Genomic DNA, 22,220 nt, shown 5'->3' on the forward strand with positions numbered 1-22,220 from the left:
TAGGCTGCGTTGCCCAGCATGGGGACAAGACGATGTGCCCCAATATGTTTTTCACCCCATATTTTTCCACTTCAACTAGAGATGAGCTTAAATGTCCTCTGAACTCATCTCTAGCCAAACCTTGAGCTTGTGCTTTTTTTTTTTTTCTCTTCAATGAGCTATGGGCCAGGTCATTCTTGCCCTACCTCTTTGATACGTAAGCTGAGGTGTGGGGATGACCTGGCCCCGCAGCTCCCTAGAATAAAATTCAAGTTTGGAGTTCAGCTAGAGATCAGTTCAGGACATCAGTGCTCATCTGCAAGTTCAACATTACCAGCAGGTCGGTATGCACTGAAAGAAAAAAAAAAAAAAAAAAAAAAAAAGAAGAAGAAGGAGGACAGGGTGTATGTTTATTTAGCTCAGTGAGATGTTAGGCACTGCACTGAGCTGGGCTGCATAAAGCCGAATAAAATATCATTCTGTGTCTATAGCTTAAAAAAAAAAAAAATAAAAAAAAAAAAAAGGAAACATTAATAGCTCGTTTTGTTGTTTTTAACTAAAGATGTGCCTTACCTTCATAGGCACTTTTCTGGTAAAGGTGACTTTAACTTTTTAAGTTGCCCAGAGTTGTGCTTTAACTTTATTGAAATGTTACAAAATGAACTTTTGTTCATCTCCAGGCACTGCAGTACATCAGAGTGCAATAGGGCATAAGGCACACTGCCTGGTCTTTGCATTGGACAACACTGCCTTCCTCCTTCTACCAAGTCTATTCTAGTCCAATGTCAGTTCGTGGGATATATCCTACCATGCATTTTTGCGAGCAATGTGGTCCACATATATGGGGAAAAGGTCCAAAACTTCTCGGTACAGCTCCACAGTGGCAGTCAACAGGTTTGGACTAAGTCCTTCACCAATTCAGAACAGCACATAGCAGACAGAGAGAATGTACAGCTAAAGAGCATGAGATAGAAAGTAGGGCAAGGCCATTGGTATTCCAGGAATTACTTGATTGTCATTTTACTAATTTAAAAAAAATGCATTTTTTTTTTTTTAGCTCTGTGTGCATGAGCCCTTGCATAAAGGAATATGAATTAGGCCTTATTCACACATGCTTGTTGCATTTTTCATGGAACAGCATTGGGCATCCCATTAGAGGCCCCATTCACTCCTGCGTTTCTGCATAGGGCAACCCAATCACATGATTGGGCTGCCCTATGCGTGACAAACATGGCAAAGCAACTTATGGAGCATCTTGCTACATTGCAGTGTGTACATTTTTTACTGATCCTGGTGTTGTAGGACAAAGGGCATGTTTCCTAACTCCATTTGAAGTGCTATTGAGAATGCCATCACAAGCATGACACATGTTCTTGGAATGCATGCATTTGGAGTGCTATTGAGAATGGCATCGCAAACGTCACGCCTGTTCTGGGAACGCGTGCAATAATGCACACGTGCCAAGCATATGTAGATGTGAATAGGACCTGAACGGGCTGCCCTACTCACGACAACTGTGCCTAAAGTAGCTCCAGGACTTTTTCTGACGTTTCCTAGCCGCATTTGGGGTGCCATTAACAGGTAACGGCACAGCAGGCGCGACTCACATTTTCACGTTTCCAGAATGCGCAGGTGCAGCTGAACAGGTTAAAGCATAAGTGCAATTCTACTTCACAACATTATACCAGGGCCCAGGCACTCTAGAATGCAGCATTATGCTCTGTATAAAGGCTCACTTTTCTTTTTTATCTGTGTGGGGTAATGAATGTATTTTTGGAGAATGGAGAAAAAGGAAGGACAGACAATGGTGCTGCAATAAAAAGAGAACAATAGGACCCCCTTACACATGGGGCAGGCTCTGCTGGGAAACCGCCTGCTCAAAAGGAGAATCTGTCTGCTGAGCAGGCGGATGACTGGTCCATGTCCACTCCGCTTATGTAGAGTGAACACAGGCAGAGCCAATCTCCTCTATGGGTGGTCGGATGTAAACAGGCCACCTGTCCATTTACACCTGACTGCTATCTGGATGGGGAATGGATTTGCATCCGTCTGTTTTTAGCGGAAAGGATTGGATATCAGCGGGCATCAATTGACACCAGCCGATTCATAGATGAGACTGGAGTGTCCAATCAGGCGCACCTTAAAAAAAAAAAAAAAAGGCGGACCTTATCGGTCCCCTAGTGTGAAAGGGGCATAAAACACAAAAATTATAAAATACTTAATTCCGATAACAAAAAAAAGATATTCTTTATTTTTTAAGCACAAAGACAGTAAAGAAATATCGAAAGGCAACTGCTCCAAAGAGAAATTTTACACATGATCATCTTGCCAAGACACTTCCCCATCTGGGGAAACAAAGAAATCAGCAAATTGATTTCGAATGTTCACAACATCTGAGCTGGGGCATGAGTCCATAAACTTAACATCCTGTGCAGGATGTGGGGATGCAGATACAAAGGAACCACTCTCCTTTTCAATTAGGAGATTATGTAGCACACAGCAAGCTAGCACCACTTTTATTGCGTTTTCCACATCCAATTGTATGGAGGAAAGGAGTACACGCCACTTAGTAATACAGACTCCAAATGCACACTTCACAACTCGATGGGCACGGCTCAGTCGGTAGTTGAATATTTTCTCTTTGTGGCTAAGTTCATGTCCACTGTAAGGCCGAATTAAGTTCTCTGCAAGCCCAAATGCCTCATTTGCTAGGATAACAAGTGGCAGACTTGGCTCCGTTGTTAATGGAAGAGGCCTCCTTGGGGGAATCCTGAGATGTCCCTCATACAGCCGGCGCCCCATCACAGACTCTTTGAAGATTTTGGAATCTCCTTGACTCCCATAAGCTCCCACATCAACAGATATGAAACGATGGTAGGAGTCAACCAATCCTAATAGGACAATAGAAAAGGATTCCTTGTCATTGGAAAGCTTAGAACCAGAATTTGGTGGCATTTTCACCAGAACATGTCTTCCGTCAAGGGCTCCAATGCAGTTGGGAAACTGAGTTTTCTCCCAAAATTCATCTGCCAACACTTCCCACATATCCTCTGTTAGCCGAGGCATCACAGCATGACGCAACTCCTCCCATAGTGCTAAGCAAGTTTGGCGGGTTACCTTTGCCACTGTGCTCACATCCATTAGGAAATAGCGGTGGAGAGAGGCAAAACTTTGCCCTGTTGCCAGAAACCTAGAAGAGAAAAAAAATATTTCAAAATTACCATAAAAAAAAAAAAAAAAGGACACTTAAGCATAAATGAGTACACGCCTTTTGAAAATTTAAGATTTTTAAATCAAGATTTCAATGAACAATATCCAAAATTTTGACAAAACTAAGTTTTATAGAACATTTGTTTAGCTCGTTAAATTAAAGTAAGGTAATAATATAACTTGGATTACAAAAGCTGCAGTTTTATGCAAATTAGTTGATGCAAAAATGAATGCACCCCACAACAAAGACTACAACACCTGGTAATTTTGTATGTCCTCCATGATTTGTAAGGAGGACATCACCATTGTCTTCAAGGCATGGAATGAACAAGGTGCGACATACTGCAACATCTATCTTTTCATTCTTCAAGAATGACCTCTTTTAGAGCCTGGGTGCTGGATGGAGAGCGACACCCAACTTGTCTCTTCCGAATTCTCCATAGGTGTTTGATTGGGTTTAGATCAGGAGACATACTTGACCACTGAATCCCTTTCACCCTATTCTTTTTCAGAAAAGCAACAGTGGCCTTAAATGTGTGTTTTGGATTATTGTCATGTTGGAAATGTGCACAATGACCAAGGGCACAGAGTTATGGTAGCATCTCTTATAATATAGAGCAGTACATCTGAATTTATGATACGGTCAATGAAATGCAGCTCCCCGACACCAGCAGTACTCATGCAGCACCACAGAAGGACACTGCCACCACCATGTTTCACTGTAGGCACCATGCATTTGACTTTGTACTCCTCACTTTTGCGATTCCATACATTTTGAAGACATCCGTTTTAAAAAAACATTTAACTTGGTCTCATCACTTCAGAGTAGAGTCCCAGTAGTCTTCTTTTTCAGCATGGGCCCTGGGAAATTCTAAATGGACTTTTTTTGTGCATGGGCTTTAGGAGAGGCTTCCTTTATGGACAACGCCCATGCATGCCATTCCTCTGCAGTGTACGCTGAATTGTGCCACAGGAAAACAACCACCCCAGTTTGGCTTTCTACTTCTTTAGCCAACTTGCATGCATATTTTCTTCAACCCTTCTCATCAGAAGATGCTCCCGTCAAGGTGTTAATCTCCATGGACAGCCTGGACATCTCTGTGAAATGGTCGCAGTTTCATCTTTGTTAAATTTTTTGTATCACTTTTGCTACAGAATGCTGACTGATAAGTAAAGCTTAGCTGATCTTCTTGTAGTCTTCACCTTTCTTGAGTAAATAAATAATTTTTTTCTCAGGCCTTGTGACATTTCCCTTCCATGTGGTGCCATTGCGGACAACATAAAAGAGGTTTTCTTTATTAACACCCTTTTATAAAAAACTGTCTGCTATACACCTGTTTAATGAATAATTCAACTCACCTGTAGTTGAATTCTTGTTAATTAGGATTTTGTCTAAAATTTAGTTTTGCTCCTAAGACTTTCATTGGGGTGTATTCATTTTTGCAACAAGGTCTTAAATGAATTTGTTAGGAAAAATACTTTGTGTGTGCAAATTAACAAATCATGGTTGCAATCAATAGCCCACATTTGTGGGAGTATTTTGTAGCATAGTGTCCCATAGAAAATGTTGGCCTCCGCTTGTGTAGCGGGAGGGTATCGTGGAGTCCTGACTCGGCCGACTTGTTGAGAGCTTGGTATCCATACTAGCATATTTATGCAGGGTCCACATTTTGGATCCTCTTTTTGATCACTTGGCACATTTGGCTAACAGTGGTCTCGGGAGAGTGCCGGACTCGACACCTTGCCCTTCGGGTTAGCCCCAACTCTCGATATCTGTGGGCTCTTTGCCCCTCCTGCCTTTACCCTATGAGGATGGGTATGGAGTCATGTGTATGATCGTGGGTATGGAGTCATGTGTATGATCGATCACCGGATCTCTTGGCCCTCCAGCATCATTGTTCAACATCATTTATAGATTGTCTACCTGGGGCTCAATGTGGTCTTTGAGAAAGCCCGCCTAAGGGCGAAACGCATTAGACCAGTCCCGTTGTCTGGTTGAGACTACTATCGAGATGTTGTATTGTTAAGATGAGGAATTCTTTTAAACTGTTTTTACAATTTAATAAAATTATCTTTGGAATTGTCAAATATGTGGTTGATATGTGATTAATGACTTTGTGCTCACCTGTCAGGAGTCCCCCTCAACACATCCATTTATTTTTACTTGGAGTAGCCAGTATCTTGCCACCTTGGTGTCCAGATCGGGGCTCTCTAGTTCCTTTTAATCATTATCTCTCCAGGATTGGAGGACTCCTGATTATTTTGTATACATCCATGAATGCATCTCTTTTACTACTATATTTTGTTCATTTCAATCTAATTAAATTTGAAGCAGTTCTTCATCCTAAAGTCAGCAACTACAAATTCTGTAGCTACTTACTTTTAATAGGAAACTTACCTGTCCAGGGACCCAGCAGTGTCCTCACCTGAGCCAGCTATTCAGCAGTTATCAGGCCCAGGCCCCGACATGTTTACTTTGGGAAGAAGGCTGTGACTGCTTGCAGCTTCACACTGCGCACGCGCGAGCAGCGCTTTGAGAATGGTCCCGCAGCTTTCTAGTACCTGTGGACGTGTCCCAAAAGGCTGCAGGCTGTACATCTCATATGGATCACAGGAGTGCAGTTCATTTTGCACTCCTGCGACCCATTTTCAGCAGAAAGCGGGCTGAAGTCTGCTCTCTGCTGATGTCACAGACGTCGGTCCAGGCATTGTGTCAAAACGACAATGGAAGAAGTAGGGATCTGCCAGGTGCCTGAGCCAGCTGCTCCCTGCCCCTCCACAGCCCAGTGCTCCAGTGAGCAAGGAGGAGGCAGAGAAGAGCGCTGCTGACTGACAGCAGCTCTCTGCTTGGGGAGCTGTCAGAACCGAGCAAACGGCGGGTGTTCGATTGCTCAGTTCTCAGTGCAGAGGCATCGGGGGACAGATGCTGCATCCACCTAGGTAAGTATAATTGGGGAAAAAAAACATAAAGCCATACATCTCTACATCTCTTTTAAAGACATCAGAACCACATGCGGCTTATGTTAATTGGTTATATTATTACAGCAATAAGCTGCACTTGGTTCCGATATATTTAAATGAACTAGATTCGTAGTAAACGTTGGTCCAAGCCTGAGGAAGAATGTGGTCTAAAAGTTTGCACTGGAGGGACACCATTTTGGCTTTGTATACAATGGATATGTACACCGTTACCAAAAGTATTGGGACGCCTTTACACACACTTTAATGGCATCCCAGTCTTAGTTAAAAGGGTTCAATATTGAGCTGCGCCCCCCCCCCCCCTTGCAGTTATAACAGCTTCAACTCTTTTGGGAAGGCTGTCCACAAGGTTTAGGAGTGTGTCTATGGGAATGTTTGACCATTCTTCCAGAAGTGTATTTAGGAGGTCAGTCACTGATGTTGGACGAGAAGGCCTGGATCACAGTCTGCGCTCTAATGTATCCCAAAGGTGCTCTATCGGGTTAAGGTCAGGACTCTGCAGGCCAGTCAAGTTGATTTTCGGGGGTTGGGCCTGGCCCCTTAGTTCTAGTTAAGGGAAATCTTAAGGCATCAGCATACCAAGACATTTTGGACAATTTCATGCTCCCAACTTTGTGGAAACAGTTTGGGGATGACCCCTTCCTGTTCCAACATGACTGTGCTCCAGTGCACAAAACAAGGCCCATAAAGACGTGGATGAGCGAGTTTGGGTGGAGGAACTTGACTGGAGTCCTGAACTCAACCTGATAGAACACCTTTGGGATGAATTAGAGTGGAGACTGCGAGCCAGCCCTTCTTGTCCAACATCAGCGCCTGACCTCACAAATGGGCTTCTGGAAGAATGGTCAAACATTCCCATAAAAACACTCCTAAACCTTGTGGAGAGCCTTCCCAGAAGAGTTGAAGCTGTTATAGCTGCATAGGGTGGGCCAACTCAATATTGAATATTTCTTGCAAAGGCAAAGCTGCTCAGGTGAGACAATATTGACTGATTTGAGTCGGATCCGTCATCCAGAAGCTTCCAAATCAAAAGGAGAAATGACCGCACTCAAATCTTGATGAAAACATTGAAGTATTTATCCCTCACCACAGGTAAAAGCTAGGACAGTACAACACGGGAGCATAGAGGTTGACGCGTTTTACGATACTGTAGATCGCTTACTCATAACCACACCATGAGGTTATGAGTAAGCGATCTACAGTATCGTGAAACACGTCAACCTCTACATGCTCCCGTGTTGTACTGTCCTAGCTTTTACCTGTAGTGAGGAATAAATACTTCAATGTTTTCAACTCAATATTGAACCCTATGGACTAAGACTGGGATGCCAATAAAGTTAAAGTGCGTGTAAAGGCAGGCGTCCCAATACTTTTGGTAATATAGTGTATCTATTTTGAAGAAATAAAAGCTATATTGAAAGTATGGAAGTGCGGCAGTCTTTGGATGTCTAATATATACACTGTGTGTGTCATACACACATTATATATATATATACACACACACACACACACACACACACATATATATATATATATATATATATATATATATATATTAGTACAGACCAAAAAATTGGACACACCTTCTCGTTCAAAGAGTTTTCTTTATTTTCATGACTATGAAAATTGTAGAGTCACACTTCAAGAGGTAGTCACCTGAAATGGTTTTCACTTCACATGTGTGCCCTGTCAGGTTTAATAAGTGTGATTTCTTGCCTTATAAATGGGGTTGGGACCATCAGTTGTGTTGTGCAGAAGTCAGGTGGATACACAGCTGATAGTCCTACGGAATAGACTGTTAGAATTTGTATTATGGCAAGAAAAAAGCAGCTAAGTACAGGAAAACGAGAGGCCATCATTACTTTAAGAAATGAAGGTCAGTCAGTCCGGAAAATTGGGAAAACTTTGAAAGTGTCCCCAAGTTCAGTCACAAAAACCATCAAGCGCTACAAAGAAACTGGCTCACATGCGGACCGCCCCAGGAAAGGAAGACCAAGAGTCACCTCTGCTGCGGAGGATAAGTTCATCCGAGTCACCAGCCTCAGAAATCGCAGGTTAACAGCAGCTCAGATTAGAGACCAGGTCAATGGCACACGGAGTTCTAGCAGCAGACACATCTCTAGAACAACTGTTAAGAGGAGACTGTGTGAATCAGGCCTTCATTGTAGAATATCTGCTAGGAAACCACTGCTAAAGAAAGGCAACAAGCAGAAGAGACTTGTTTGGGCAAAAGAACACAAGGAATGGACATTAGACCAGTGGAAATCTGTGCTTTGGTCTGATGAGTCCAAATTTTAGATCTTTGGTTCCAACCACCGTGTCTTTGTGCGACGCAGAAAAGGTGAACGGATGGACTCTACATACCTGGTTCCCACCGTGAAGCATGGAGGAGGAGGTGTGATGGTGTGGGGGTGCTTTGCTGGTGACACTGTTGGATTTATTCAAAATTGAAGGTATACTGAACCAGCATGGCTACCACAGCATCTTGCAGCGGCATGCTATTCCATCCGGTTTGCGTTTAGTTGGACCATCATTTATTTTTTAACAGGACAATGACCCCAAACACACCTCCAGGCTGAGTAAGGGCTATTTGACCAAGAAGGAGAGTGATGGGGTGCTGCGCCAGATGACCTGGCCTCCACAGTCACTGGACCTGAACCCAATCAAGATGGTTTGGGGTTAGCTGGACCGCAGAGTGAAGGCAAAAAGGGCCAACAAGTGCTAAGCATCTCTGGGAACTCCTTCAAGACTGTTGGAAGACCATTTCAGGTGACTACCTCTTGAAGTGTGACTCTACAATTTTCATAGTCATGAAAATAAAGAAAACTCTTTGAATGAGGTGTGTCCAAACTTTTGGTCTGTACTGTATATACACACACATAATTATATATATACATACACACTATATATATATATATATATATATATATATATATATATATATATATACACACACACACACTATTATGTTTCAGTAATGTTTAGCACAATATCATACCTGAGTGTGACCATGAGATGCTGTTCAGGTGACACACTCATCCTCAGCTGGGTGTCCATACAGGAGAATCTGGGCCGAAGCCGTTCAAGAAGGTCATCAAAAGTTCCCAGAGACATCCGGGTCAAACTGAAAAACCTGTCGGGATATTTGCGCAGCTCCCCATACATGGTGGCGAAGTACTGTGAAGAAGAATGCTGGGACAACAAACGCTGTGCCCGGTACTGCTGACTGGCTCGCTTCTCTTCCAATTGTCTCCGTCTTCTCATCCTCCTCAATATAAGCAGCAGCAAAGCCTCGTCAATTATATTCATAACGGGATCCATGGTGAAGAAAGGCCGCTAGCACTGCTCTCAATGTGGAAAGGGGACTTCTCTGTCAGCAGTTCTTTAGTTCAGAGAGGCTTTTTCACACACTCTGTGTGCATGAGGCCTAATAGGTGAAAAATAATACCCGCACCTCTGCACTCTGCTTCCGCCGACTTCAATAGCAGCAACAGCTCCACCCCCAACTTCCTCTTAATCTGCGCTCCACGCCTCGTTCTAGAGTCTCACACAGGAAGGGACGCCTCTTTGCTCTATACACTATACAATCATTTCCGTCTCTGCTTGGTAACCAGTGCCACAGGTCACCTCCTATTGGTGAACATAATTTTGTTTTCTTATTGGATGAGGCTTCTCAGTCCCTCCCATCATGAGGCGTGCTATAGGTCTCTACCCTCGTAGTTGACAGCTCTCTCCTCCAATCCGCTGTGAGCCCCGGGTGAGCAGTGTTGTTTGCGCACTGTGGTGAGGAGGAGGGAGCTCGGTGAGGTGGTCACTCTCGGTGCTCCATGGCGGTCACCAAGCTTCTCTGGGTTCGGATCGGTTACGCCTCAGTGGGCACTGTGTTTGGTCTGTCGGCGTTCCTTGTGTGGAATGTGGCTTTCGAGCAACCGTGGACTGCGGCTATGGGGGGCCTGTCAGGTACGGTCACTGTTACTATGCAGGTGTAGGGGGGGGGGGATGATGTCATATCCATTCTACTGGGAGCACAGGGGGTGTCTTTGGAGGAGGGGAGGAGAGGGGGTCTCAGAGGAGCACACAGGGTCTCCTCAGGTTATGAGGTGTGTGAATACTTTGTTGCAGGTTAGCAAACTTGGACACTTGTAAGTGGGTGCCCCCCTGCAGTAAGTGTGTGTCTGTGGGTGCCCCCCCCCCTGCAGAAAGTGTGTGTCTGTAGGTGCCTCCCCCCCTGCAGAAAGTGTGTGTCTGTAGGTGCCCCCCCCCCCCCTGCAGAAAGTGTGTGTCTGTAGGTGCCCCCCCCCTGCAGAAAGTGTGTGTCTGTAGGTGCCCCCCCCCCTGCAGTAAGTGTGTGTCTGTAGGTGCCCCCCCCCCCTGCAGTAAGTGTGTGTCTGTAGGTGCCCCCCCCCCTGCAGTAAGTGTGTGTCTGTGGGTGCCCCCCCCCCTGCAGTAAGTGTGTGTCTGTGGGTGCCCCCCCCTCCCTGCAGTAAGTGTGTGTCTGTGGGTGCCCCCCCCCCCCCTGCAGTAAGTGTGTGTCTGTGGGTGCCCCCCCCCCCCCCTGCAGTAAGTGTGTGTCTGTGGGTGCCCCCCCCCCCCTGCAGTAAGTGTGTGTCTGTGGGTGCCCCCCCCCCCTGCAGTAAGTGTGTGTCTGTGGGTGCCCCCCCCCCCTGCAGTAAGTGTGTGTCTGTGGGTGCCCCCCCCCCCTGCAGTAAGTGTGTGTCTGTGGGTGCCCCCCCCCCCCCTGCAGTAAGTGTGTGTCTGTGGGTGCCCCCCCCCCCCTGCAGTAAGTGTGTGTCTGTGGGTGCCCCCCCCCCCCTGCAGTAAGTGTGTGTCTGTGGGTGCCCCCCCCCCCCTGCAGTAAGTGTGTGTCTGTGGGTGCCCCCCCCCCCCTGCAGTAAGTGTGTGTCTGTGGGTGCCCCCCCCCCCCTGCAGTAAGTGTGTGTCTGTGGGTGCCCCCCCTCTGCAGTGTGTGAGTCTGTGGGTGCCCCCCCTCTGCAGTAAGTGTGAGTCTGTGGGTGCCCCCCCCTGCAGTAAGTGTGTCTGTGGGTGCCCCCCCCTGCAGTAAGTGGGTTCTGCATGTGTTTGGGTGTGTCCCCCTTCCCGGCTTCCCCGCTGCCGACTGGGGCTCTCACCCCCTAGTTCCCTGCTCGCGACCGCCATACAGTTACTGCGATTCACGCAGGAGCGTCTGCCTGCCGCAGTACATCTGCGGCGGGCAGTCATAAAGAGGTTAAAATCCCCCTTCCCTGTAGGTGGGTGCGTCCAAAGTATGTGGGTGCTGGATGAGTCACAGCTACTATAGGTGGGTGTGGCATGCTCCGTCGGCGCTCCCCCTGTGGGAGGATGCTAGACATGTCATTGGAAGCCTTCCCTTGCGGTGAGTGTTGTGTTTGTCTGTTGGCGCCCTCCCCTCCCCCCGCTAGGTGGGTGCTGCATGTGCCTGTGGGTGCACCCCTTGTAATGCGTGTGCCTAGGGAAATTCTTTCCATGCTGTTCTTGTGTATGCTGGGGCATTCTATGTACTCTTAAAGCCCAACGCAAAGAAAAAAATTTGATTTAACCACTGGACCTCCGGAAAGGTTTTCAACCTTCATGACAAGGCCATTTTTTTTTTCTTTGCTATTCAGCACTGTGCTACTTTAACTGGCAATTGTGCAGTCATGCAACACTACATTAATGACATTTTATATCATTTCTTTCCCGCAAATAGAGCTTTCTGTTGGTTTGATCACCACTGCTTTTTATTTTTATTTTTTTTCCGTGTAACTGAAAAAAGACCAAAAATGTATACTTTGTCATAAAACATATAATTTCTTTATAAATTTAGGTCAAAATGTATTTTGCTACATGTTCTGGGTAAGAAAAACCCCCAATAGATGTATATTGGTGTGTGCAAAAGTTATGGAGTCTACAAACTATGGTGTGTGTGTGTGTGTGTGTGTGTGTGTGTGTGTGTGTGTGTGTGTATATATATATATATATATATATATATATATATATATATATATATATATATATATATATATATATATATATATATATATATATATATATATATATATATATATATATATATATATATATATATAATTTGAAAATTCATCAGTCCTGATGTACTGACTGTCGATCTCGTTTTTTTAGAGGCCCTTAAAATGCCAGGACAGTACAAATATCCCCCAAATGACCCCTTTTTGGAAAGTAGACCAAGGTATTTAGTAAGAGGCATGCCAGTTTTTCTAAAGTTGTATTTTTTTTTTTTTTTTTTGGGTCACTATTTTTTTGGAAAATGAAGAAATTGAAATAAAAATTTTGTTTGCTTTTTTTCACATTTGTTTTACATACTGTCACCAGTGCCGTACAGGATTATTGTGACTTGTGTGGTTTTAATCATGGATACTGATTGGTGATTGTATAGTAAAAAAAGAAAAAAAAAATTACCGTATTTTTCGGCGTATAACACGCACCCCAATATTTGGAGAGAAATTTCAGGAAAAAAGCTTAAATTTTAACATAAACAGCTTTGAACTCAGAACATTTTTATTTTTTTTTTTTAAATCAAATGATATCACCAGTGCCCATGAATGCATCATCAGCAGTGTCCATAAATGCAGCCCACCAGCAGTGTCCATATATCCAGCCTCAATATATGCAGCCCACCAGCAGTGTCCATATATCCAGCCTCAATGAATGCAGCCCACCAGCAGTGTCAATGAATGCAGCCCACCAGCAGTGTCCATACATGCAGCCCACCAGCAGTGTCTATACATGCAGCCTAGCAAGCGCAATGTCCAAATATGCAGCATCGCAAGCGCCAATGGAACTGACCTCATTTGTTTCAAAAAAGACCGGGAAGCAGCGCCGAGAGCAGAAGGGGCGGGCCGGGCCGAGAAGGGAGGACGAGCTGTCATACCGTAAGAGCAGAAGGGGGCGGGCCGAGCCGAGAAGGAAGGACGAGCTGTCATACCGTAAGAGCAGAAGGGGGCGAGCCGAGGAGAAGGGAGAACGAGCGAGCGCAGTCATCGGAAGTCCCGCCTCCTCTGCCGAGACGTGTGACGTCTGTCATAGGCGGGACTTCCGATGACTGCGCTCGCTCGTTCTCTCTTCGGCTCGGCCTGCCCCCTTCTGCTCTAATGACAGCTCATCCTTCCTTCTCCTCGGCCCGGCCCGCCCCTTCTGCTCTCGGCGATGCTTCCTGGCCGTTTTTTTTTTTTTTTTATATCGGCGTATAACACGCACTGCTGCTTTTTTCCTCCATTTTTTAGGAGGAAAAAGTGCGTGTTATACGGTACATTTCTCTTTCATTCATTGACGGATGCAGCTCCTGATCTTCATAACCATTGGGCTATACTGCCCCATACAGGAGTAGGACACTAGGCAGAAAAATAATCTGACTAGGCCTATGGGCAGTCCCAGGGAGTATACTCCCTCTCTCTGCTATAGGCACATAGTCTTTTTTTTCTGCCTAGTCAGGAGTAAGGACCTAGTTCCTTCCTGGGATCTCTGGTCCTGGCAATTTTTTTTTTTTTTTTTTTTTCTTTTTAGATAGAACTTTTTTTCCTCCTGGTTTTCCTTGTGAGATCTGCAATCAACTGCCTGACTGGGTGACAGGCTGGATAATCTAGATCCAGTGGTCACCCCAGTCTGGCCAGCGAGCATGCGCAGACCTCGGCTCCGCACTAGGTCAGCCGCAATATAGCCCCACTGGATGGGGGCTGGCCTGTGAGTTAAACGCCTCGCCAGTTCGCATAAGCCCTGGATCTCAGCCCAAGTTGCAGCGTTCCTCCTGGCCAACAGCCCCCCATTTTGGTGGTGAGTGGTTCTGTCTGCAGCAGTGCCAACCTGGTTCCTGATATGGTGAGTAGCTGTCTGTATCTCCCCCTGGAGGGTTTTAAGGTGAACATGGGCCCCTTCTTGTGACGGTCAGCCACCCGGGTTCCTCTTCTCCCCATCAGGCACCCCCTTTCATCTGTCCCCCTTCCTACCCCCCTCCACATATGCTGGGGCTGTGTGGGTGGTCTGGTCCACCTCCTGGGGCTATGCTGGCGCTTGGGGCCGGGGGGGTGCGCCACCGGGGACTGGGCAATCAGCTGTGTGGGGGGGGGGGTTGTACCTGGTGGGGGCTCCTGCCAGTGCCCTTGTCCTGCCTGGGCCTGTCCTTGCGGCCTATGGATCCCTCTTGAGTCCCTGGAGGCCTTGTGGTGCCACACGGGGACGCTATTTTGCTGTAGCCTATGTGTAGTCCGGTGGCCATTTTGCGGTGCTTTACCATTGAAAATACTGGCAGCCATGACAGCAGAGCCCTGTGGGCGTCGATTTCGGTGGTGGGAGCCCTTCCTCATCCCCTGGATCTTTTCACTTCCTGATCGCCACATTTGGAGTGCAGAATATCCTGGTGGCTCCATGTGCCTGTTTCTGCTGCGTGGTGGGTTTCTTTCCCTCTCTCTGCTGAGGATCGCTTGGTGCTTGTGCCTCTTGACCGGGTGGTGTTGCCAACACGGCGGAGGTTTTCACTTTGCAGTGTTGTACACTTTTTGTGGGGTCCCTCTGGTGACTCATGGATTCTTTAGAGCTCATCTCCCCACCTGATCTGAGGCTGTGGGGCCCTCCGGGTCCCAACCATCCATTGATGCACTGACGGTGGTCCTGGAGTTTTTTGTGTCCCGGGTGGAGGTGGCTATCGGGCGGCGGGCTAGAAAAAAAGCGCCCTGTGAATGCAGGACAATCGGTGGACGTGTTTCACGACTGGATATGTCGCTTATTCATCACATTTGATTGATGTGGAATAAAGATACTCCTTTCTTTGAAAATTCATCAGAAGTGCGGTCATTCCTTTTTGTCTGAAGCTATCCTGGATTGCGGATCCGACCAGCACCTGATCCTAGCCTCACCTGGAGCGGTCTACCCTGTTTGGACTTTGCCTAGAAAAAAAGCGCCCCCCACCTTCCCCTGCCTCATCTGTCTCATCAGATCCTGAATCTGGTTCGGCTGCCACGGATGTGGGTCACCCTGCTGGGTCTGCAATTACACGCCCGAAATTTTCTGATATTAAGGATGATTCCTCCACATCTGCAACCGTGCACAAAAAGCACTGGTGACCTGGAGGTAGAACAGCTCCCCCCCTGCCTTTGCTGAGCTGGCAGACCAGTTTGCCCAGGGGCTGCAGTTTCTGTGATGCCTCCTTGGATGTGACTCCCCTAGTGACTCGGCTCTGTTTCGGCAGTGGTCCTTCGGTGTGTTTTGTGGTTCAAATGCTGGCCTGCGGACCAGACTTCTACAAAAAAAAAAAAAAGGCCTTGACTGATCTTCCCTTTTCGCAGAGATCGCCTGTTTGTTTGGAGCTACCCTGGTTGACCTCATTAAAGGTCTCACGGGGGGGGGGGGGGAGGAGTACCTTTCTTCTGCAGGCTAGTAACGGCAAGGAACCTTGTCGTAGACATGGGCCCTCCTTCTCTGCTCCTAAGAAGCCTTTTCATCCCTCAGGGTCGACTGATGGGCTTGTAGCCTTTCAGGGCCTCCTGGAGGATCCAAACTAACCTGGTCTGGCAAGCCAAGAGTGAGCTTCTCCAGACCCACAGACAAGGCTCCTTCAGCATGAAGGTGCTCCCTCACCCGTTTTTGGGGGCGTCTGCGCTGGTTCCTGGACCCATGGACTTCCCTGATACAAGTCAAGTGGGTCCACTAAGTCAATCGGTCCGGCTACAAGATCGAGCTTTGCTCCTGTGCCCCGGCAAGGTTCTTTTTTTCCAACTTGTGCCTGTCCCCGGACTGTTTACAGGGTCTGTTTTGGGCGGTACAAGACCTGTTAATCAAGGGGTGATTGTCCCGGTTTCGACTTTCGGAAAGTTTTCAGGGTTTTTACTCAAACCTGTTTGCAGTTCCCAGAAAGGAAGGCAAGGTGTGTTCACTCTTGGACCTCAAGGCGCTGAACTGCTTTGTGTGGATGCAGAAGAAGATCCTTCCTCCCCTTGTATTGGACAGTGATCACCATGGATGCCAGCTTGTCCGCTGGGGAGGCATCCTCGGCAAACATTCTGCTAAGGAGATCTGGACAGTGGAAGAGTCCAGACTACCGATCAATGTATTGGAACTCCGAGCGATCACACTGGGTCTGGACTATTGGATCGATCGTCTTCAGGGATGTCCAATGCGCGTTCAATTGGCCCATGCCATGGCTTATGTCAATCACTGGGGGGGCACAAGAAGTGTCCTGGCGGCTCTGGAGGTAGCCGGCATTCTAAGGTGCCCAGAGCGGTTAGCTCCAGCCCTCTCCGCCGTACACATTCCCAGGGTAGAAAACTGGCAGGCGGGTTACTTCAGTCGATAGGCGTTGGACCAAGCGGAGTGGTCTCTTCTTCCGGAGGTGTTTCATCAATTGTGGCTTCAGGGGGGCACCACGAGGTGGATTTGTTGGCATTTCGGCTCAACAGAGAGGTGCAGAGGTTTGTTTCAGCTCATATTCAACGAATGGGTAATTTAGTAATCCATGCAGATCAATCTGAAACCGTATGTGGGGACTCAACCCAGCCACCCCAAACTTCTGGGGGACTCCCCTACTCGGATATGTTGCTTTATTCAATTGAAGGGCCCTGTTAACCAGTGCCTTCCACGATTCACGCTTGGGGTCAGATGTTTTCCTCAATGACAATATTCGCTTTCTGGCATAAAATAATAAAAGGGTGATTAGGGTGCGTATTGCCTTTAGTGGGAGCCACTCCATCAACCATGCTCAACAAACAGACGCTGATAGATGGTCTAATTGTTAATGCAGTAACTAACTGAATACAGTGGATCACCTGGTTCCAATAGTTTTTAATTTCATTACACTCCCAAAATATATGGATAAACTCTGCTTTAGTGACAGGGCATCGCCAAATTTAGCAGGGGTCAATTATATGTGATGTAAGAATATCAATTGATAGAAGACTAGCAAATGGGGCCTCCCACGCCTCCTCACAGTTTTTTTATCTAGATCTGGAACATCAGCTACCCATTTGGCTTTGCATATACTAAGGAGCCTAGTTGTTTCTGGGAAAAGCTATCTATCTCTCCTATATCGTTAAGTCTTCATTCCTTAACCACTTGCCTACTGTGCACTTAAACCCCCTTCCCATCCAGGCCAATTTTCAGCTTTCAGCGCTCTCACACTTTGAATGACAATTGCGCGGTCATGCTACACTGTACCCATATGACATTTTTATCATTTTTTTCACACAAATAGAGCTTTCTTTTGGTGGTATTTAATCATCTCTGGGTTTTTAATTTTTTTACAAAAAAAAAGACAGAAAATTTTGAAAAAAAAAAAAAAGTTTTTCTTATTTTCTGCAAGTAAATTTTGAAAATAAATTTTTCTCCTTCACTGATGTGCGCTGATGAGGCTGCACTGATGGGCACTGATAGGCTGCACTGATGGGCACTGATGAGGTGGCACTTATGGGCACTGATGAGGAGGTACTAATATGCCGCACTGATAGGCGGCACTGAGAGGTGGCACTGACGGGCGGCACCGATGGGCACTGGCGGATGGCACTGATGGACACTGACGTGGCACTGATGAGCACTGATGAGCACTGATGGGCAGCACCATCAGTGCCCACACTCAGTGCCCATAGTGCTGCCAGTCAGTGCTCATCAGTGCCTAGATGAGCAGGCACTGATGGGCACTGACTGGCAGCACTATGGGCACTGATTGTGGGCACTGATGGCGGGCACTGTGGGCACTTTGTGTATGTTTTTTTTTTTTTTTTACCTTGTGTGATCAGGTGATCGGTGCCCTGATTACATTCTTCTGTGTCCCCGGCGGCTGACGGCTCTCCTCCTTCCTCACACTGCAGTCTCCGTGTGAGGAAGGAGCGCTGGTGATGAGAGATGATCTCATACGTTTACATATGAGATCATCTCTCATTGGACGGTCCGATCACGTGGTGAATGGCCGCTGTGATTGGCCATTCACCACGATCTGTGATCGGCTGTGTCCAAGGGACACGGCCGACACAGATTTTCCCCGATGCGCGCTCGCGGGAGCGCTCAGGGAGCGTGTTACTGGGAGGCCGTTTAAAAACGGCCTCCCGAAAATGTGAGTCCGCGCTGCAGCCGTACATGGGCTGTAGCGCGGATGGGAGGTAGTTAATAGGATTTCCAACCCTGAAGATGAGATTTCTATCAAGGTACCTCCAAATTGGGCTTGATAGGCATGTCTCAAATGTAGGAACCTAAAAAAAAAAAACTATTTTGGAAATGGGGATTTAAGCTCATCAAAGGTTTTCAGTCCCCCATTGTGTGTGATATAAAAAAAAAAAAAAAAAAAAAGGGGGGGGGGAGGGGGCAAATAACCCAATAGAAAAAAAGCCCTGTTTTTCCAGCAACTGAATAGGCTGGAGAGACCTCATTGCCCAAATCAACTAGAGAGAAAAGAAAATTCCACAAAAGCGAGGACTCGCTAAATGAAGGTGAGGGGAGAACCTGAAGTAGTCATCTTCTTTGCGTTCCAACAGAGGGGATCAGGAGTACTAGTGTAAGGGAGTGATGAGTAGTATAACATCAGCCGACGGTAATTCAATATAAGCCAGAGCAGGCCGGAACGTATACCTCACTGTAGGGAATCCAGCCAGTCTGCAGCCATTGTAGGATTTTCAAAGTAGTGAGCGGTACCGTTATGCAGAACTCTAAGCTGGCATGAATACAACATACTATAGTGTAGAGCCTTCTGCGGACATCCACAAAAGATCATCTTCTGCGTTTCTGAAGGTCAGGAGAGAAATCCGGGAAGAAGTGCATAACAGTATTTTCATAGGTGTGCTGCTTCCTCGCTTCAGCCAAAATGAGATCCCTGTCCCTGAAGTTGAGGAACCTAACCAAGAGCCAAGGGCGAGGAGAAGAACCCAGAGGTCTAGCTCCAGTGGGCACCCTGTGAGCTCTCTCCACCTGGTATATCTGGGAGACCTACTGAAGGTTCAAGACCTGTTTGAAGAAATTTTCGGCGAATAAGACAGGCTGAGTCCCTTCCGCCCCTTCAGGAAGGCCGACTACTCCCACATTGTTACGGCGGAGTCTATTCTCGGCGTCCCCAGAGCGCGCCATAAGGATATTTACTGTACGTTGTAGTTCAGCTAGGGTATTGGTATGAGAAGAGGCAGTATCTTCCACATCTGAAATGCGAGACTCAGCAGTATGTAGACGACCCCTGATTTTGTCCAGGTCCTGTCTGATTAGGCCGCACTCTAGGGCCAGTGAAGCAATCTTGGTCATGAGGGTTTTTACTTGCCTCTACGGTAGCCAGTATAGCCGATGTGGCAGATTCCTCCAGTGGGGCTGCTGCAGTGAATAGTGCAGTACCTACCTTCGCCTGTCTCTGAAGCCATGTTGGGTATTCTCTCTTCTGTCTGAACTGCTACTGAGCGCCGGTGCTGTACACGTGGATGTAAGATGGCCATGCCTCGTGTCTTTGGCGGCGAGTTCTGGGACCTGTTGGAGGCTTTTTTGTCCAGATGCATGCATAGGTGACATGGGTAGTGAGGGGGAGAATCCCCAGTGGAGGGAGCAATTTACTGAGCAGGATGACAAGTTATGCTCCACAAAGCCAGGATAATGTCCCAGGATAGCAGGAGCCTCTGTAGAATGAGTTTTCTCAAACTCACATGCCGGTCATGCCCCCCACTCCTCATGTTTAACACTGCTTTGAGACGTCCCAGTGGTTATGAAGATTATGGATTGACTTGCCGTAAAATCCATTTCTCTGATGTTCATTAACACACGACACCCACTCCTCTGTGGAGTTGTAATTCTTCTGACACTGCTTGTAACTAAACTGAGTACCTATAGGAGAGTGGGAGTATACTCCCTGGGACTGCCCATAGGCGTAGCCAGATTATTTTTCTGCCTAGTGTCCTATTCCTGTAGGGGGCAGTATAACCCAATGGTTATGAAGATTCGGAGCTGTGTCCGTCAATGAACATCAGAGAAATTTATTTTATGGTAAGTCAAAAATCTTTTTTTCATGAGTAGTTTAGTACCACTGTAGTGGTGGTGTGTGGGGTTTTTTTTTTTTTCTAGCAAAACTATTTCTTTTTTCAAGGATATGTACACCTTTTGTAACATGTTATGCCTATATTCAGGGTGTAACATGTTACAGATTTACTGGCCCCTCTGATCCCCTTTTGGATGCGAGCGGGGATCTTCTTGCACTTGAAACAGTCGATGAAACTGCATTGCGGCTAAACTGCAGTGCACCAGTGTGAACCCTGTCATATGTAGAGTTGGGGCCTATTTGCACCACAGCAAATGTGTTGACATTGTGGGAAATTTTCTTGCACTGTGATGCATTTTTTTATGCATTGTGTGTCTTTCATTTACTTAACACTGCAGCACATCCCAAATCACTGTTCTGTGATAAAACACTGCCTGGTTACATATATACTGTCACCTAATATCAGGGAAATGGCAGCCCTCTGTGTGGAAACATTTTTTTGAGTCTATGTGACCTTTAAAAAATGGGTCCATTCACACTGGGCTTAAAAAATGCCACTCAGAGCGTTTTTGTACACGAGTTTAAGAGCATCTAGGAGAGTTTAGGAACATTCAGCGTTTTTTTTTTTTTTTTTCCTCTGCATCAAAACTGCTCTCAAACACAAAAGAGAAGGGGTTTTTCCTTTGCCTCTAAATGTTCTAATGTGGAACAGGATAACATTGAGCTGCTTCTACAGGCAGAACTCCTATAGAAGTTGCGTTTTTGTTAAGCCAGTGTGCATGGACCCTAACAGTAATTTACAGAGATGTTTGAAGTCTTGGTTCACCTTTCTGACAATTCTTCACCCATATTTAGGGTGCAACATGGTCACATTTCCCAACTGTCAACCGCACCCCACTCACCTGAATCTCAGGATTCTGCTCTCTGCAGACTTTTGTCTCTGAATGTGGCTCCTTGCACACAGCCAAGTCATCCACTCACATATTTGTTCACAGCATCTGTGAACAAAATGACTGCCTATCTCTTATCACCGCAGAGTGACATACATTTGTAATCCATTGCTTTTCTTCCAGCCCCATAACACTGGGGCTGGGGGTAAAGAATGCAGGAGTCTGTGCGTTGTAGCCACGATCCAGTGATATAATTTGCAGTGCTCTGTGCTTTCTCAAAGCACACCAAAACCTTAGCTCATATAGAAGTCCTATTGAAAAGTGCAGCTAACTCTCACGAAAACTGCAGGTACACTATACTGTAGCCAAAGTGCAGCAGATCACTGTGAAGCCACCCTTGGGCTGCATTCACACCAAAGTTCAGGAGCTACTTCTTGAAGACAAGCTTCACGTAGTGGGGTTTGTCACAATTGCAGTGTGATTTATTTTACAGAACCATACCGTGTTTTTAGGTGCCATCTAAGAGGAAGTAAACTTCATCTTTAAGTTTTACCTACAGGTAAGCCTATATTAGGGCTTACCTATAGGTAGTGTAAATATCTCCTAAACATGCACCATTTAGGAGAGCTTTGCTGAGCTAGCAGCCAGTTACGTCACTAGCACATGCGCTCTGAAGGAACGGTTACCTGTGCCGTTTCTTCAGAGCAGTGTGCCGTGACTGGCGGCTCTCGCACGCACATGTGGGAGTGAGGTCATCACGGCTCCGTCCAGTCACAGGCCGGAGCCGCAAACCTGGAAGGAAGACCCAAGTAGAGATGGACGCTGCCTTCAGCAATGGAATCGCTGGAACGCTTTGTTTTCAGGTAAGTTTAACCTAATGTGCTAGTATGCAATGCATCCTAGCACATTATGCTTTTGCCTTGCAGGTAAGAAAAAAAAAAAAAAAGTGCAGCGGTTTACAACTGCTTTAAAATAAATGGCATCTGAAATTTGTGTTGTGCGATTTGTCAGTTTACCAAATTGCGGGCAGAATTGTAGTGATTCTGCCTGTGATTCAAAATGCCCAGTTGTGAGTGCAGCCTTAGGCAGATTTGCCTCAATTCTGCTTGCAATTTCAAAATGTCCAGATGTGAATGACATATCGCACAACATACATTTCAGATGCCGTTCATTTAAATGGCACCTAAAAATGCGGTGCAGTT

General features: G+C 46.5%; 2 protein-coding genes across 2 annotated transcripts in view; one reads left to right on the plus strand and one right to left on the minus strand.

Moving 5' to 3' along the window:
• Positions 1-2,289: 2,289 nt before the first annotated feature.
• Positions 2,290-9,528, minus strand: LOC309546871 (uncharacterized protein; the record flags this gene model as incomplete). Its single annotated transcript, XM_082246566.1, has 2 exons — positions 9,167-9,528; positions 2,290-3,169 (listed from the first exon to the last, which is right to left on the minus strand). Exons 1-2 carry the CDS (start codon positions 9,487-9,489, stop codon positions 2,290-2,292), a joined length of 1,203 nt encoding a protein of 400 aa, XP_082102692.1. The 5' UTR covers positions 9,490-9,528.
• Positions 9,529-9,903: 375 nt separating this feature from the next.
• The window catches only part of SLC48A1 (solute carrier family 48 member 1), a 65,756-nt gene continuing 53,439 nt past the window's right edge, over positions 9,904-22,220 (plus strand). The window contains exon 1 of the mRNA XM_082247319.1: positions 9,904-10,128. Within this exon, the coding sequence (XP_082103445.1) occupies positions 9,996-10,128 (133 nt within the window). The 5' untranslated portion in view covers positions 9,904-9,995. The remainder of the gene's footprint in view (positions 10,129-22,220) is intronic.

The sequence above is a fragment of the Pelophylax lessonae genome, assembly GCF_965119305.1.
Source record: "Pelophylax lessonae genome assembly, chromosome: 2".
Taxonomy (NCBI): Eukaryota; Metazoa; Chordata; class Amphibia; order Anura; family Ranidae; genus Pelophylax; species Pelophylax lessonae.